We start from the raw sequence: 20,617 nt of genomic DNA on the forward strand, positions 1-20,617 counted from the left end.
TCATATCTGAATTCACTTCCTTTTTTGTCCGACTTCCCAAAAGAAGGAGGTACTCAATTCTAAGCATATTCTCTTTCACACAATCAATACTTTCTTCAGTAGTACTCTACAATTATAATTATAAATTGGGACCAATTAAATAAATCTTATATTTATAGAAAACCAGCTTTCAGTGGTATTAAAAAATAACAAAAGTAAGTAGCTTATGTGTTCTTCCGTACTCTGCTCTACATCTATGCCAAATTTCATCCAGATCCGTTGAGCCACTAGGCTACAACCTCTAACAAATATCCATCCATCCATCTAAACTTTCGCATTTAAAATATAGTACGAAAGTATGAAGTATGAAGTATGAAGTATGATATGATATGCTGGCATTTACATATATGTAGATCTAAGTATTACATCTTCTTGGTATAATGCATACGTGCGTCACAATGAATGAAGACAGGAAAGTCGAAGATCAATAGCAAATAGCATGTTGTCATTAAGACAGATTACAAATACAAATAGAGGTGTTTTGTTCATAAAACAGTTAATACGAACATAATGCACCCTCGCTTGTGGTACAGACAAGAAATGTGTTTGCATTCAATGAGATATACTTTATGTAGTGGTAAATGCAGATGTCGCAATTGTATGCGGATTCTGTAATGTTAGATACGGTTAATATATCCGATTTACAGTATTCATTTTACATTAGTAAGCTTAAGATCAAATCTTAGTTACCTATAAAAGATTTTAGCATCGCACAACTGTTTAGTTTAGTTTGGAGCGTCGGTGGCTCTGTGGTTTGAACACTTGACTTGTAATATACAGGTCTTGGGTTCGAATCCTGCTCTGTACCAATGTAATTTTCGATTTTTCGAATTTTTATATATACATAATTTACCCGACGTTCTTACGGTGATGGAAAACATCGTGATGCCTGCACATATAGGCAAAGAAATTCAAAGATGTGTATGAAGTCAACCAACCCGCATTTGGCCAGCGTGGTTGACTATGGCCTAATCACCCCGTATTAGGGTAGGCTCCGACCCCTCGGTGGGGACATATAGTGAGCTGGTGATGATGATGTGATGAACTGTTTAGTCTCGCATTGATTCCTATGAGCTTATATGGAGGTGCGCACTTTACTCGTTTTTTAGTTATGCAACTAAGCAGTTGATTAGGCTTAACAATCGACAATCGTAAAACAGTCGTGCGATAGTTTTGTCAAAGGTGTGCGCCCACTCTTAAGGTACAACCGATGTAACGTGTAACATTTGAGTCGTGTGGCTCGTCGCTCACTATTTTCCCCGTAACATTACCTACTGACTGCTTTAATGTTCGCCGTGTAACATGTTAGATTACGTAACTTCTGCAGTTATGTACCTTTATGATAACAGAGTAGTCAACGCAAACGGTCTTTGTTTTATCACAACAAAACAAAAAGACTTTTTTTACACTTAAACTACGTTAAAACTTTTTAAATTTAATTATTCATACGACTCTTTAGGACTACAATATGTCTACAAGTAAGTTCTGTGATCTGTCTGAGAGAGTCTGAAGCTCTATCTCAAGCCATTATTTCTGACACATCCCAATAAGGTTCTTATCAGTTTATTGAAGTGATTTTTAAGATTGAACACAATGTTGCATCTTAATTGGCTTTCAGATTAGTTTGTTCTTTTGTATATAGTGATACAACATTCCATAGACAGCTGGATCATTGTAATAACAAAGAAAAATAAATATTTAACCAATAGAAATCTTCATAATGTTAACCGTCGATTAATCTCTAACCAAGATAAGCCTCACTATAATTAGAGCGTTAAAACAGAGAGTTATCGATAGAATGCGATGCAAAAATCTCGTTTCGTATTTGACATTTAGTGCGATACATATTTTATTGTGAACTCGCCCTAATAACGAGCGATGCGAGTCGAACAATCGATGATTTCGAGCGACCTACTCAATGATATACATCTCTATTGAGCCAAGTACAGACGTACTGTTGGCTTGCACAACCTTTTGTGTTTAATACTTGAAACTATTTTTGTGTTGTTGCAATAGTTATAGCGTTTACAACTATAGATTTAACGAATGTAAGGTATGAATAAGATTTCTACAGGACCTAATAACTTAATATTTACTCATTTATCTTTCGTTAAGAAAAAATAAACACTCCTGTATTTCAATCAAGATTAAAGTTGTAAGAAGTTAAAAAAATGATAGATTTTACCTAAACAGGACCTTACAATGTTCATCTTTTAGTGTTATAGTGTTCGTATAAATACAAATCGCAACTGAGTTATGCGATCTGATACAATCCAATTAATCTAAATATGCTATCGGTACAAAACAATTCAGTTAAATCTAATAACCTCGAGGGCGAAATATATCTCGCATTGTTGAAAAATCGATGTCATTGCATGCACTTAGGGGACAACAATCATAATTAATCGATTTTATCGATCGATACTTTCTCGACCGGCGGTCCAGGAAACGACGATAAACAATAACCGAGCGGCCACCCGATTATGTCGATAAGATATCGAATAATTCCCCTCTCTAATGGGCCCGCCATGGAGTATAAGGGGATTTACACTTTCTAAACTAACTCTAAAGGAGTTCTGGAGGATGGATTGGAATATTGATAAGTCACAAATGGAATCGAACACTCTTTTTCTAGAGGCTAGATAGGACTTTCACCACCTCACGCTAAAATGAATCAAATCTATTATACTGTGGATGGAATATAAGAATATTCCAATTTTAAGATAGCAAATACCATTTTGACGGTGTTCAATTTTGAGTAAAAGTTTTGTGGGAAATAGTGTAGTTAATGACCATTTTCACCAATCCCTTAAATTTAAAGGTCCATTAAGAAGCATTAAGGTAGTTCCTGATAGCAATTTGATTTATTACAAACGTTTAGGTGTCATCAAAGATCATAATTTTACTTAAGATAGATATTAATCAAAATTTAAGAATACTTTAGATGCTGGTCAAACGGGCATAAGACGAATTCCTATATAATATATAATATAATATGTTTTTTGAATTTCGTTTGTTTGAACACAAAGAAAAGTTATCTATAAATATAAATATATCTTGTAATATATTTAAATGCATTAAATACTGGTATATTATAGTATATTAAATAGTAATACTACGTGGTATGTGTTTTGTATAGATAGCCGCGGATGCCGCGCGATGCCTATCTCGTCACATAGCTGCGGTCGGTATGCGAATTGTAAACCCCACCCTGGATATTTTGTACATTGTAATGTATTTTATTCGTAAATACCACGAATATCTGTGTTTGATACAACAGTTAATAATAATGTTTTTGTTAATTATGGGACTATTACAAATGTGCGTATTGTTAGAGGTTTTTAATATATTTTTATTTATAAAATAAAAACCGCTTTTTATGCTTTAATTTATATTAGACTTTTAAGAAGACCTCCTTTTTAATTTTTACTTGTAAAGGCCGAAGAAAGGATAGAGTAAAGAGGATAAAAGAGGACATGCTTAAGAAGGTGGTGGGTTTAGACATGACAGCTGAAAGAGATATATGGAAGACCAGTTTATACCGACCTTCCGTAGGGTCAAAGTAGGTTGATGATGACTTGTAAACAAGAATAAAAAAAAATAACCAAGTGTTATTTTGGAGAAAACACGTCACTATCTCTCACAAGCGTAACCGATGGCAGTACTCGCGGCTAATGTGCGAGATTGCATTCCGACTTGCAGTATGTCATTGCTGAAACACTACTCGTATTTATAAGAGCGTACGCACACCTTCGACTAAACTATTGCACAACTGTTTAGTCGCGCTTTAATACCTATGAATTAAATACTTATTTAAAGTAACTGTAAACATTAATATCCGTATATTACGTTGTAAGAAAGCCGTCGTTAGTAGTTTATTTTTAAGCAGACATTTTAATAGGACAGATTTTTTTTAGAGGAGTAGAAAAAATTGTTTAATTAAAAATTTGTTAGATTTATCTATCGAGGGTTATTTATTAAAATAGACTAAGTATTTATCGACTATCAAAAGTTGTCAGGAATCAATAAAAGGTTTTATTTTTTAATTTATTGTATTTTATGGTCCACAGGTCATTTTTTCTTGTTTCACATTCCTAAATGGCTTAGTTCAAGATTTAAATAGTATGACAGTTATAAAATTCAATTAATAATTTTAAATGTATAAATAGCAAGGGTCACAAACTTTTATCGATCTCTTTTTTTATAATATAAGGTGACAAACGGCGTGAAAAGCGGCCACCTCTATCCACCGAAATGGAAAGCGACCGCTGCCCATAAACATCCACAATTGCAGATGCGTTGCCTACCCTTAATTGACGGAGGTTGAGACGCACATAAAGAGGATATTTCCCCTTCCTATGCGTCTCCTCTATATCTCTTCGTATATCTTCATTTCCCTATTTTGTTTCTTAGAAAACAAGGATCTCTAAGTCCTAATATAAATATAATAGCGGTGGGTTTAACATATTAGTCAATGTCAAAACAAATGCAGCTCACGAACAACTCTGTGTTCTAATGCTGCTCGGACGAAGTGAAGCGAATTATTTCTTTGTATTAAAGTTAATGATAACATAGAAAACGCAAATGAATACAATTAAACATATTGTAAAGTAAGAAATTGTTTAAATAACAAAATACTCAGTAATGTACAAAACTGTTTTCCTAACTTCTTGTCGTCTATATTAATATTTTTTTCTTTGATGCCATTTTTATGTCCAGGTTTTATATACTTTCTGACACAATTCTGTAGGAGCGCTTCTCTTACCGATCTAGAAATACCATTATTTGACTACTCGCCTCAACTGTTCCAGCGTAAAAACAAATCAATATTTGCTTTTAATAATATCAAACGGTGAATTATAAATGCATGGTAAAGAGTTAATCTGAGATAAACAAGCAACAAGTTCGTATGTCAGCACAATAGACTCAAAAATATCAACAATAGAAATTTTAAAATGATAATTTACAGTGACGACAATGGTTTTTAAAGCATCAAGACAATTCGTTACTTTCAGTGTTATGTTGTTCAATTTCTGTTTGGAATTTACCCAACAATAATTATCATCCTCGTTTAAAACCAATCAAATGAAGTGCCTGAAAAACGTATCGTCAATTTTCGAGCGCAGTGCAAACAGATAAATGGCTGCCACTTAGAATTGATTAGTCGGAGCCCGCGAGCCCATTCCGGACCGCCTTGTTAATTAATTTGCTTAACAGTACACCCTGAGGCCGCTATACTTAGTTGCAACGTTTATGCTGATTACATCCTTGAAGTGAAAATTAATGTGACATCAGTAAAATAATCATCATTTTTTTAAAAAAGAACCGAGAAGCTAGATGTTTACAGTCTCGCGGTGTTTTTGCCATTGTGCTATAGTGGCCACATAAGCAGACCCTTAGTGAAGATTTTTATATAAATGTACTATTAGTGGTCCTTAGAGACATACAAGTAGAAGTACTAAATGGTCCCCAAAATGCATCACAAACTGTCCGTTGAAAATTCCGTGACGCATTTTGTAAAATGAAAAATTCGTACTTAGACTTGATGTATCACAATTTTGTTATTCATGTATACTGTAAATATAATCAAATTTCTCAATATAAAAGTGCTATAATTCTAGCCTGTATCGATTGCAATGTATAAATATTTTCATTTCAAACATAATTCTCGGGAGCATTGAGTATTCAAGGACTGAATTACTTCAAAAGTGAATCAGATATCAGAGTGCGCAGTGTCTTCCAATCACACACGGCCAGTTTTCGCGGGCGGCAGGAATAACTGGGGCCGAGATTGACGCGATACATACCATTACCGACCTAACGAACATCTCAATTTAGCTAACCACCTGCCTTGCGAGCTCCTTTAAATAAAACCAACGTCTATTTCAATGGAATTCGGCGTTAGACTCGACGATATTCTGAAGAGATCACAACCGGTTCGTTCTTCGCAAAGCGCTCAATTCTCGCTTCAAATGATGCTATGTACTTTCTTTTGTTTTTTAATGTAATTCTAGGCACATGCAACATTCGCATATGAGTTAATAGTGCGTAGATATTTAAATCGGCAAAGATTGAAAATAAGATAGTAGAAACTGTTCTAGTGTTGTTGAATAGGTGATACGCCGTATTTAAAGAATTTGCCAATTTAAACGTAGTATAATTTAATTACAATTTAATTAAAACTACTAGAGAAAAGAGGAAGTGGAGGCTTCAAGTAGGTACTAAATAACAATTAGTATGTACACTTGTACGAATATTGTGGTAAAAGCTACAATTGTGACTCATGCCACAATAAAATTACCTAAAATTTACGTCACAAGCGTCAACAACGACGTATACTAACTTACTTATATAACTCGATGTAAACTGTACTCATTAAAAGGGTTATATTTGCGTTCACACATCAAGTAGCATGTTCCGCAATTAATAGACCACTGATAGACAATGGACTTATTTAAGTTGGAACCCGAAAAGGCATCGCACGACCGTACCGTACATTGCTCGTGAGCGGACCTGGGACCATTTCTTTTGTAGTAATTGCCAATAGCATTTGCATAAAGAGCTCCGGTTGTGCTTTCATGGGCGCCGTTGATTCGCTTTGCGTTAAGGATACGATGAGACTGCTTACTTTACGCTGTTTGGTACGAAAATGACTAAAATAGACATATTCTAAATGTAAATTTAAGGGGAAATTTTTTTTTGTTTTATGTTTATATCTTACGAGTAGAAGGCTTAATGTAGTATCTTTACTATAATTTAATATGCTCTACATTTTACGAAAATAGACATTTGTAAACAAAATGTCCGTTTTTTCAAGGTTTGAACGAGAATTTTTTTATGCACTCCTGTAGAAAACTAATCGAATGTTTTGCAAGGCTTTTCATGGCTTCTAAGTAGTTAGTTTTTGAACACGATAAAATTTATCTTGAAGCTTGGGGAACTCTTATTAAGAACGAAACGACAATAAATCACATATTTATCGTATCTTTATCTTTATAAATAAAATTTATATGTTAATTTGTTCAATGCGTTATATCTACGGTAGTTAGAGATGAGGCAGCAAATGTCAAGGGAAGCCGTTATTAAAATATAATTGAACACCGAAACTTATTGCAGAATACTTCCTAAATTATAATGTTTGTTGTAGAATTTAAATATTTATAGTTTGATTCAGGTGTTAGGAAACTTATATTGAGAGAATTACACGCTTCGTTAATATTATCAATATAAATAAATCGTCTAATTTTGCATAATCATACTAAAAATAAATATGAAAGTTTAGATGGATGTTTGTTAGAGCTTGTAGCCTAAACGGCTAAACGGATTTCGATTAAATTTGGTATAAATGTAGAGGATAGTCTAGAACACATAGGCTACTCACTTTTATTTTTTAATTCCACGCAGACGAAGTCACGGGCGAAAGCTAGTGAATTAATAATGACAACGAACAGTCATCCGATCTTTATCATGTACGTGATAAGTACATTTTTCTAGTGTTTTTACATATGTAAATATTATAATAAAAATATTTTTATTAATCAATATTGTTGAATATTATTTTCCAAATTACTTCCGTAATCGATGACTAATGATTTAAATATATTGTATGACAAAACGATAAAAAATTAATAACTGCATTTACATACATATGTAAATTATTTCGCAAAAGCAGAAAAATACGCGCTACAAATATCAGTTCTGCAAGTGTTATCTGAAGAAAGACGAACTGCTCAGTTACAATTATGCATGTCTAGACAGATATAATGTTGCCTACACACAGTTTAACTAAGCATTTCGACAGTTCAGCTAGACGGTAAGTAGGAACTAAGCGAGTTTAATCAAACGTTTTTTAAATAAGGGGGAGTTGTCACCTTAAGTACGAAAATCATTTCTTTATTTTTATAAAAACTGTACCGCTTACAATTGTATTGCGTGGTTACAGGTAATTCTTGTAGTTGTTTCAACTTGGATTTCAACGTAAAACTTACTTAGTTTATAGTAAATACTAGCTTAAGTTTTTTTAATCAAATAGTATTAAAATGCACATATAAAAATCAAAACGTCAAAGATAGACTATAACGTTCATTTTAACGATCCATCAAAACTTGTTTATCAAATTAGAAACCATAAAATCTTAGATACATTTTAATAACAAAACTAAGTAAACTCCATTAATTTAAAATCATAAATGATATATTCATTAAAATATACATATTTGTAAATGTAATATTTATGCAGTGGATGATGTTAGAAATATGTAAAAATTTAAAAACAATAAATGATTTTTGTATTATTATTCAACGTTTCGTTCCGCATTAATCCTACTGGAATTTTGATGGGTATATATCGATTTTATTTACATTCTGTTAATTCAATATTACATGTTTCTTGGTGAAACTACGAAACTATCCCTGTAGAGTATACATACATCCCTCTCTTACTTTACTAACGCGACATCTTCCTTCTCTTTCATGTAACAAAATGCACATAAGTGACGCATCTCGAACATTCCTTTCTAATAATTATCAAATCATTTCATTTGATACATTCGAATTCGAACTGTTATAACTACTTTTTGAATGTAAACAAATAATATTAGGAACACAAGAAAAACATTTTGTGTATATTCGAATTGGTAATTTAACACGTTGAATACAACCAGGTCTAAAAGAACTGGTAAGTATCTCGCTTACAAGAAATGTATAGACAATAATGATAGTTTTATCTCTGGGTGTGTTACTCCTGGTACCGCAGAAATTGGAAGAATAGACAAATCTCTGCCACTTTAAACTTTAAAGTAGCTTTATCAATGATATTTATGGTGTCTGCACATACGCACGTGCACATCACCATGACAAGTCAATTTTGTTGACGGGCTTGAAAAGTTAATTGATGTCCGAATGAAGAGGATGACCTCAGATAAGACATGCATTTCGTAAGACTGCGTACTTCGATAGTTTGTTGTTGATTAACTACCACGTATGATGGTTATATTGAAAAATTAATGGATAAATTATTTTCTGTTTTAACCTCAAGATACAGTTGACGTGTGACTTATGAAATACGTAAAAGTAATATAATATATGTAAAAGTTTGTATCGATGGATAGATGTTTGTTAAGCTTGTAGTTTACAGATGAACGGATCTCGATGAAATTTGGCATAGATGTAGAGCATAGCCTGGAAGACAGTCTACTTACTTTCGTTTTTAATTCCACACGGACGAAGTTGCGGGCGAAAGCTAGTAAGAAATCATCATGTACCAGAAAGTCTTGTTATTATACAAAACAAATTGTTTTGATTCTATGAAGAAGCAATCTTAAGTAATAAGTCATTAAAAAATAAGAAATTTAAATATCTCTTTACTTTTTTTAAGATCCAATGCGTAGTTGTTCTTGAGCACATTGCACAATTGTTCGTAGAGCCCTGTAATAACGTGCTGTTATTTCTTCAAATGATGGATGAAAGCGGAAACCTATGATATTGTCTATTCTAATCGAATCTACCGAATCGATACAATACGTAAATACAGGCCATTCGATTTATAAATCACGTCCGAAATCGATTTCAACAAGTGGCTATTAATTAAGTTGTTGTTAGATTAGAAATTAGATAGAATAACCGTTGGGCGGAGATAGCATCTGATATATGGACTGACTTTAGGAATGTTTTTACGATATAAATAAGAGTAATTTTTAGTGTTGAGTAATGAGTTATTTTATTAGCTATCAAAGTGTTAAACGCTTGTTATAATTATGGTAATTGTAATTAGAAATAATTCAAGTCACACTAACTGACGTATTAATAACTAGGAACATATTTCTTCATGGAATAAGTTCGACACGTATGTTAAGATCCTTTAAATAAAATTTTATAGTTAACACGTAAAGAGTAGAACAAAAATGTACGACTATTCGTTCAACGTTTTTGAACTTTTTTAGTACAAGATGCAAAGGGATTTTGTTTTAAAATTTATTTTCATATTACCTAATAATCTAAATCTTACTAATATTATAAATGCGAAAGTTTAGATGAATGGATAGATGGATATTGTTAGGGTTTGTAACCTAAACGGAACGGATCTCGATGAAATTTGACATGAATGTAGAAGATAGACTGGAAGAACACATCGGCTACTTTTTTAATTTCACACAGACAGAGTCGCGGGAAAAAGCTTGTTTATTAATTAATCAATTCAATCAATAATGAGGTAAAGAGTACACCACTAAATTATTTTTAATTATACATTCATGCCGAGATAGAAATTAAGAGAAAAAGCTCACCGAAGTCTTCTTTACTTGTATTATTTCTTTTTACTGTATTATGTTTGAACAAAGCCACAGATAATGTTACAAAATCGTGCCAATTTCATGTCAGTTATTATGTATACGGTTTAATTGCCTGTCAGGAGACAATAAATAAAAAAAAATCAATGCAAAAATGAATGAAATATATTGCTTTACATTATTAAATCTGTCAATTATTAACTGAATGAATGAATGGAATAGAGTCATCACTTTTAATTACATGTTCGATGAATCAATACGATAAGTCTATGAAAGTTCAGTCTTTTGTTTAGAGTAGAATTTCATAATGTTTAACCTCGCTTATGGCCAAAAGTCACGTTTGTACCGTTTGTAAACAAATGTTTTTTATTGTGCTGTTCATCTTACTTTATTCAAATATGTAGGTAAAAGTTGGCTATTTACTTTTTAATTGAAGAAATAATAGAAGTAGTACATATTTTAGATAAATATTTCAGTTTAAGAGCCGGCGAAACCAAAGGATTGCTTTGACTAAAGTATCGCACTACAGTTGTGCGATGGTTTTGTAGCCCATCCAACTGTTTAGTTGCAAAACTAGAAATCGTGGAGTATGCAAACCGCAATATAAGCTCACAAGAATCAAAGCTCGACTAAACAGTTGTGCGATGCGAATTATCGAAGGTGTGCGTGTTTTAAGCGTAAAATGAGGTTAAAACATTGTTTTTTTTTAAAAAAAAAAAACAATTGAAAGTGAGAACGTATGAAGGTCAGTGTACGTCAATCGAGTTTGAAAATCGAGTGATGAATTACAATGCGTTAAATAATTTACATTTACACATGGGACTAAAAAAAAAACAAAAATTGTTTACCCCTCAAAATATAGTTAGTGTTTAAAATGTGTGAAATATATTAATAAATAGTTATATTAATAAACAATAACCAATAATTAAACTATTAAAGTTACAAAACAGTAAAAATACAATTATGTGACGTCTGTGGTGACACCACAATTCCTGGAGGCACTCAATTAGCGACCGGCAACAAGAAATGAAGCAAAAACTGCGGACGACCGTTCGCAGAAAAATCCCAAAGTTTCGTAAAGTACGTATTCGTCCCCATTCTACCAATTTAATCCAAAGTTCATCCAAAGCATTGTTTAAATGTGTACAAAGATCATCCAGTAATGTTGAAGACTTGTATAGAAACATTGACTGATATGCTACGATTGATTGATAAGAGATAATTGCTATCTCTATCTACCGTTATCAAGATAAAAGAGACATAAGTTAACGACGTCAATTATTTTTATTAATGTTATTTGAAAATTAATTTTCAGTCATCACCTAACAAGTTGATGAAGATTGTAATCAAGATATTGGATAATTTTATCTTAGTTTAGGTCAAATCAATATTTTTCATGTCGGTAAAGTAATTTTGTTAAATTAAGTTATTACAATCAACAATGTTGATAAGTTGATCAAGTTTGACCTAATCTGAAAGTTCAAGTTCAACACGTATTAAGTCAAGAATTACTTTGGATTGCGACTTACGATAATGGTGTGATAAGTGAGCAAAAAATCGATTATGTGAATTACGATATCTTGGATAACTTATTTGTTTCTTACTGCCGTAATCAGAAATGTTATGTTTTCATCCTAAGTTTGAATTTGGACTTACTCTAAGATCTGTCTTATTGACCAGTTTGGTCTAAAAACGTTTCTTGCTAAGTTAAAGGGGTCTAAATGTGTTTAAAATATGCTGCCATAATTTTATATCAACCGATTAAGAAAATTGAATAAAGTATAACTAAGTTGCATAAAGTTAACTTAGATACCGTAACTTGAAATTCTATACCACAACAATCTGATCACATAGTTGAGGACTGTATCAGCCTCTACAATTACCTCGCATCTCTCACCGATTCGTTTCGCTTATTGTGTTGAATCGTAATCGCGTATCACAATCGATTTTTATAATCGATACGAGAAATAATTATTTCCGACCTTACCGCGGGAGTTAATTGTTGGTAGACAATTAATTTGATTAAGCATATTGCGGCACAATCGTTAGCTTAAAGTGGGACTACCGAAGGAAGAGGCCATGGCATACTAAACGATTGTGGTACCCACCTAACTGCCATAGTTACTTAACAAACCATAAGTGTGGGTTACACTTACTAAATCTATACTAAAGCACTTCCTAAGTGTCAATTAAAGGACTCTTATTACGGTAGTAAATCGAACATTCATTCTAAAATTAAAATTATTTGACCATTAACATTTAGATAACAGTATTACGATTGCTTTTTACACAATATTTCATACCTATTTGTACATAGAGTCGAATCGAATGATGAGTTCGTTTAATTAATTTTTAAAAATTAAATTGACTATTTGAGACATGTTACTTGAAGTCCACTTAAAGTTATAACCGCTAACACAATAATTACATTACTTAAACGTTCAACGCATTTAATAATTATTCTATTGATTCACGTTAGAACCAGCCGAAGAGAATTAATAATTCAGGGTCACTTCGACTCGAAAATAACATAATGTTAGTATATTTATCAAAAGTAACATTCAATTGTACGGAGAGTAATAATAGTTCACAAGCGAAGCTATAAATCTCAGTATGTATAAGAACGCGGGAAACCTTGACCCAGTTAATATGTGACCCAATACAACTTAAACGTTTAACCTAAGTACATTTAAAACCTCAATAGATTATTCTCTAGAGATAAACAAAATATTCGAGAAAATAAGTATAGCTCAGTGGTTAGCTAGCTGAAAGTTCGTGTCGTTATTAGTTTGGATTAACAAAGCGTAATTTCAGCGAATTTAAAATAATTTTATTTTAATACTTAAGTTTATTATAATCCTCTAAACAGCTATAAAGACTTCAAATTGGCAAGTGTAAAATTTAAATTACAATGCAGCGTTGATATGAGATTTTTGAGATAAAATCTCTGTTCTGTCATATCAGGGGAGCAATTTATAATACGTAACGCACTACATTTACACTTGTCTTCAAGTCTCGGTAACTAGTCACCAAGTAATTTTCTGCCTGATTTAAATTTTAAATTAATGTTAATGTGACACAGCGCCACGGACGCTAATTGGATTAACGACTACACACGAGCCTACATACAGACTAACGTTTTAAATTCAACTATACTATTATGTACGCGAAAAATTTGTACCGTACATTATGTCAACAGTGATAGAGCCTTAACATCTTCGCACGAATTGGCCGGCTCGCCCGGTGTAATACCACGACCACACAGAAAACAGGCGTGAAATGGAAGCAATTCCGCGTTTCGTCTGATGAGCGTGGTCCCGGAGGCCTAATTTTAGTCCCTTTCCCTTTCCATCCTTCTCTTAAGAGGAGAGGATGGGAAGGAAAAGTGGATTTGACGGTGGAGAAGACGCATAGGAAGGAGAAATGTCCTCTTTATTTGCGTCTCCTTCTCCGTCAATTAAGGGTAGGCAACGCATCTGCAATTGTGGATGCTTTTGGGCAGCGATCGGTTTCCATTTCGGTGGATTCAGGTGGCCGCTTGCTCGTTTGCACATAAATGTATCGTTATTTGTTATTTAAAAGATAATAAGGGAGAGGTTTATATGTTTTTACATGTATTTTAAAGGAGGGAATTCTCGGTATTATGAAATTTTACATTGAAAATCAGTCTGTTTAAAGTTTGTGTGTGTCAATATCTATTCGCTTACTGAACTACACAAATAATAAGATTTATTTCCTAAACCCACTACTTATGGCGAATAACTCATTTAATAAGCCTATTGAATTCAAACGCTTCACAGATTATTTATTTATTCAATTAAAGATTACAACACTCGTTTATTAGCACTACGTAATCATTTCTAGAGTGTGTCAATTTGCTTCTTTAAGTTCTCATAAGGCTGCGTATACATAAAGCCAAGGCGTCGCGAAGGATAGCGTTCTCGCGAACTGCGCGTATGCTCTGTACGTAGACGTCCGTTCATGTAGGCGTACCTTTATTTAGTCTTGCATAGGTGTGGAGCAATTAATATCGTAGCATTGTAAACGATCACTTAGTCCGCGTATCGCTCGCATGTCGTGTATCCATGTTTCGCGATTAACGCTTAAGTACATTTTATTTAGTCTCGTTAATAATTTGTATCGCATGATAGTGTCGGGTACACACTTTAATTATTAATGAATGCATTAACTATGCCGATTGGTGATACATTTAAATGTAAAGACATAAAGTTGCTCGGATTTTTATATGTAGTTCCCGTCGATTTATTAAATAACTATTGCTCGCGATTTCGCCCACGTGAAACAAAAAATAAATAAAAAACATATGTTACTCACTGATAACGTTGCTTTTTTAATATCGACCCACTAGTTTGACTTATTTTAATACGTACAAAAATACAAATCTTTCCACTTTATAATATTAGTTTTGATATAGATATATCAATAAGAAATTGCATTGCTTTTAACCTGTTTAAAAATTAAACACCACAATTAAGTACAAACTACTGTGTTATTTTTGTAAAACGGAATGTAATACAAAATCCATAACACTACCAACATTCCAGAACATTCATGAGAACGGTATGTACGTCAATACGGCGGTATCGATGCGCCGAACGGGTATTACCAATCACCCGCCACTTAAGGGTTAATTAGGCACAAGAAAGGTTCATACATCTCGCTAGTTCCCATGATGGTATGCAAAAATTGTTGAGAAAATACGAAGCGTCTGTGCGTGCCCGCTAATTCCAGCCCTTCTCCTGTAATTTCAGCATTTAGAGCCATAAGACTTGGGAATCGTAATCGACTGCCAGTCTTACCGCGGCTCCATTCTGTTTAGGAACCCTACATTGCATTAAAACATTGTTGTTTGTTTTATAAATAATTCGTTTCACAACATAATCTTTACAATTCCCAATATTTATAATGTACACTATCATACTCAGAGTCCATACTTAAACTGTCGTTTGTCATACATCATACAACGCTAAAGGTCTTCTTTATTAACTACTAGCTGTTACTCGCGACTTCGTGTGAATGTAAAAAAGTAGTAGAAAACAGCCTATGTTACTCACTGATGACATATCTTTTTAATGGTGCAAGAATTTTTTGACATCGGTCCAGTGGTTTTTGAGTTATTTCAATACATATGAAAATCTAAACCTTTCCTTTTTATAATATTAGTATATATTCAATATATTGAAAGCCTTTTAAGTACACGATTTTTTTAAAGGGTACTACTAGGGTACATACTAGGTTACTTTGTGCAAATTAATAAAACGCTTACAGCTAGTTATTAACCGTCAAGAAATAAAATCAATATAATTTGCATCAGCAAAGTGATCGCTGACAGCTATTCTGTACATCTCGAATCGGTTATTGAGTAAACAGTGTTGTGGCAATGATATGCAAATACGGTTTCCCACGATCGGCGGACAATCGAACGTTTATCGAGTCCTCGGGCGGCGGGATGCGAAGTCCGCTCTCCCGCGGGAAAGCGCCAGGCATGAATTTACGTTACTTTTGAAAGCATAGGGCATTTCAAGGAAAGAAAGATTCAATTTTAGGTCACATACATGTTTATCGAATATAGTTTTATGAGTAACTAGCTGTCGCCCGCAACTCCGTCCGCGTGAAATTTAAAAAAAAAAGCAAAAGTGAATAGCCTACGTGTTCTTCTAGACTATCCTCTACATCTATACCAAAGTTCATCGAAATCCGTTCAGCCGTTTAGGCTACAAACATTAACAAACATCCATCCATCCATCCGTCCATCCCTCCATCTAAACTTTCACATTTATAATATTAATATGATTTGTAAGTTAATTCAACAAAAGTTTTTAAATGTTGGGTGTATTTTGCTAAAATTAGTTTCCTTGTATTTTATATTTAGGTCATATTTTTATATGTGTAAAATACCTAATCACAACTTTGTCTTATCACATATGTTCTCAAAAATGAATGTTTACAATCCCGAAGTTGAATCATGTGAACGGTTGTGGCGTGTGATGCGGGCGTGACACGTACTGACGGGGCTCGATCCTCGAGGCACCATTACGAACAATAACCATCAGTCGGTAGCCACACAGACCCACTAATTTTCTCTAATTTTCATATCAAATACGGCCCCTTGCAAGCACAACGACACCAAAACTTCTGTGACTGATCGTGTGAAGCGCAGATTTTATACAAACGCTAAAATCGCTAGAAACGAAACGAACGCTCAGGGACAATTGTACTAAGGTGGTAGAGATGCGTTGCCTGTCTTTCCATCCACCTTAATCCATATTCCCTCCACTGCCAAATTCAGTTTGTAATTTAATTGCTTTGCATGAGTTCAAGGCCGTTTACGTAAAAACCCTCAATATTACAGTCTTCGTTTCCACGGCCTTGAGCTAATGCGTTTAATTGAGCTTGAAAATAACATTCTCAAATGTTGTGAGGCATCATTGCAGTTGTAACCTTGTCAGTTTACTCAATACATATCTAATAATTTTTTTTTCTAAAATAGATAATAATTTTAGTCAGTTTTCGAGGAACAGATTTTAAAGTTATTAATCTCTTCATGTGTCAACATGGTTATGGATAGAAGCTAAGAAAGTATCTGGGCATTTAAGAGATAATGCAATTGCCGTTCTGAAAATAAAACATCTGTGTTCAGGTCAGTTATGAATACAAAATGTATTTAAACAGAGCAATGAGAAAAACGTTCATCAGTGCTATTAAATTTGTAGATTTATACTGCAAAGTTGTAGTCAGTTGAGTGACGTGATGACAGGTATACTGCACGCGCATTAGATAATAATTTATTTGCAGTAAGTTGCAAGATACAGGGGCATTGCTTTATTAATATCACTTGTACTATACTGGGCTGTTTAAATTCTCATTTCATTTAACATAATCTGGCATTTTAGTACAAAAATCTTTCAAAACAATCATTTGGAATAAAAACATGTATGCCAACATCAAGGAAAAGTGTTGAAGATTAAACGAGGCCTTTTAACCCGATCTTTGTTTTCGCATGAGATCCAATTCCCCCTTCCCCCGTTACTAAGTCTTACAATTAACTAACAGATTACTATAATTATTCAGTTGCATTACAACGTCGCACGTCGGGAAGGTTGGCTCGATGATGTCAGCTTGATATATCTATTTGAATAGAATAATACGGATATAAAAGCGGTAATACCTTCAGAGAAACAGGTGTTTATAAAACCTTAAGAGATTCTAATTTATCTACTGAGAATAATGTACTTTGAGCCTTGTAGTTAGATCAAGGTGTAGTTAAAAGGTGTTTGATAGTAAATTTAAAGTGCAATAATTTTGTTGAAATGTTGTGGAATTTAGATTTGTATACAGATTTTATTATTTAATAAATCTATTATGTAGATATATTACAATTCCAATAACATTCTTATAGCACTAAAAAATGATTTTTAACATTCAAAGATTCATTACTTAATGTACACCGATATTCAGATGTTCGAAAATTAAGCAAGACTGATCCGAGTTTCGGAACTGACACAAATTAATTCATTCGGACTTACCTTGTTGGAAATAGTTGGACTTCCTGACGTAGACGCAGACGAGGGCCATGAGCTGCAATTGTGAGAGTCGCTGCCGTGTTGACGGCGGCAGCGGCAGCAGGTCCCGCAAGTTGGCGATCTCTGCATTGATGAGGTCTCGACGCAGCTTGCTCGCGCCTTTCGTAGACTTGCCCTGATCGAACCTGGAAAACACCTGTAAAGTTAAAGACTTGAAAGTTTTATTCGTTTAGATTTGCTTTGAGAATCTAATTTAGACATTAATTAGATTGAAATTCACTGTTCACTTTCGCAGGGATAGGAATTTTAAAGAAGCGTAGGGCATAGCGGTTGCTCTGCGCTTCTAGATGGACATGATGGATGCAGTGTTTGTACAAATATAGAAAGTTGAAGACCGTAGCACTCCAAAATCCAGCAGTATACTGACATATCTGATGTTGCTAATAATGTCCCTGTTACTATTCATAAATTAGGATGTTATATTACAATAGTAACGTAGTTGATAGACCCATAGTGTGTGTATTTATTGTAATTAATCAATTTGTAAATAGGTACTGCAATCATATGAAATTCAAATAATTGGCGATGATTATAGATATCCCATGACGTGCATGCATCTCAAAATAGCCTTCGCTACAAGCTATCGGAATGCGGTTATAATTAGTTTCGCAAATAGTTGCAATTCTCATCGCGTTACATCAAGTTAGCGCATGGGTCATGGAGCCAATTTTCAATTTTTTAAGCGATACATCGGTCTACATATTCTCCTTTAGCTTTTTACTTTTGTAACCTTTAATATGTTGGTAAGCAAGTACTTACGACAAAATTTTTACTGATATATTACTCTAACTTTCATCAATTGAATCTAACGCTGTTTGTTTTAATTTCTGAATTAGAGACGTTTTTTAATTAAATTGGTCTTAATGCGACCTTTTTGAACAGAACCTGATCCTCGGTACAAAGTAGCTTTGATACAAAATGCAAGATTTTTTAACCTAGCAATGCATACTGGTCATTTTTGCAAACTATAAAATTGTAACAAAAATAAGAAACACTATATCGACTACATGTTACAAAAATCGCTACCGGTTTGAACTTTAAAGATATAATAAAACTCCTCGTTTTAGTAAACAAAAAACAAACGCTTGACTAATTTGTTATGCGGCTGTATTATAAACTGACAGCTTCGACATCAATAACTGCTTTATTAACAATTTAAATTGATTCAAACGTGAAACTGTGAGATTTATTTCAATACTATTTAACGTCTGAGTCGTACTGTGTAAAAGATATAAATCATTTCGTATTTTAGACTGTTATTGATTTAGTTTTTAGTAACTGTCGACCGCGACTTCATCCACGCAAAATAAAGATAAAATGTAGCCTATAACATGCCCGTATATATAAGCTACCCTTAAGTGAAAGTCCGGTCGTAATCGGCCCAGACGTTTCGAAGATTACCTGAAACAAACGCGACTTGGAGACAGACAGACAGACAAAAAAAATTAAATGCGATTTTCGTTATCAGCAACGCAAAATCATTTCCTTAAAAAATTCTCCTTTTGATATTACAAACAGACATTCTAATTTTATTAAATGTATATAGATTTCGTTCATATAAGTTTTGGATACTGATGCTTATACCCCGATGTTACACGGTGTAATTTAACATGTTACACGTCGTGCATTCACGTAATCAGTACATAATACGAAGTAATCAGCGAGCAACGGCCTTTAATGCGATATTTTAATGCAATTGAAATTTTACTACCGTAAGTGTTAAATAAACAGCTTACAATTTGTAGATTCCTGAACAATAAAAATTAATAACAATATTAAGTTTGAATTAACCTGTTACATACCAACAAAGGAAGTTTTACGCATTTTATATAAAAATTACTATTAAATTGTTCCAATAAAATTAGTTACACTTTGTTTCCTAGTCATTCGAAGAACAATTTTATTAAATTATTCTAAATCGATCAATAAATGTTTTATTAAAATTACTATAATATTACATTGTATTTCCTAAATTTGTAAAATAACCTTGTCTTGTAATGGCGTTGGAATAGTACGCAATACAAGTAAAGGTCGACCTTTAATTAGATTACACTGTAAACTCGAAATGTATTTTTTATTTGTTACAAACAATTGCTTTTACAAAGTATAAAACTCATGTTAAGTCACGTGATAACTTTACTACATATTGTAAATTACTATTCGGCATTACAATATCTTGTAATACCGAATAGTGACTTGAGAATTCAAGAACTTACGTTTAATGTAACAAGAGAAGAGTAGTTTTCTCAAACTAAATCTACACTAAGGGAGGCCCTTAAAGAGCGACAAAGGACGATATAAGTGCAGAAGTGGTCATGCAACTTTCTCAAGTTTAAAAAAAATCTCTAAAGACTACAAGACTTTCTCTAGATATTGTAATACGGAATAGTAACATCAGAGGACGACTTAAGTTGACTGTAACAAGCCAGTGAAGTCGTTTTCTCAAATTAAATGTATACTAAGGAAGTCCCTTAAATACCTATAAAGGACCATATAAGTACAGCAGTGTTTTGATAACTTGTATTCTATTTTAGAGTTAACGTGGTTTTTCATACACTTTTAAATATATTTTACTGTGGCATCGCAACGAATTCAGCTCGTTTAAAGCTCATTTAATGGGATATTTGCCAACCGTCACCCCCCCGTGTCCCCACGTGAGAATATAAAGTTTCATCCATCCCACTATCAC

The 20,617-nt window shown here is 33.3% G+C and overlaps 1 protein-coding gene across 3 annotated transcripts in view; it reads right to left on the minus strand.

The window, feature by feature from the left end:
• LOC106104311 overlaps window positions 1-20,617 on the minus strand; it is a 104,554-nt gene that overhangs the window by 50,452 nt on the left and 33,485 nt on the right. For 2 of the 3 annotated variants that reach the window (XM_013284324.1, XM_013284323.1), the window contains exon 3: window positions 17,872-18,064. In XM_013284324.1, the coding sequence (XP_013139778.1) occupies window positions 17,872-18,064 (193 nt within the window). The remainder of the gene's footprint in view (window positions 1-17,871; window positions 18,065-20,617) is intronic. The other variant, XM_013284325.1, reaches the window with a different exon arrangement.

This window comes from Papilio polytes, unplaced genomic scaffold, assembly GCF_000836215.1.
Source record: "Papilio polytes unplaced genomic scaffold, Ppol_1.0 DF823691.1, whole genome shotgun sequence".
Lineage (NCBI taxonomy): Eukaryota > Metazoa > Arthropoda > Insecta > Lepidoptera > Papilionidae > Papilio > Papilio polytes.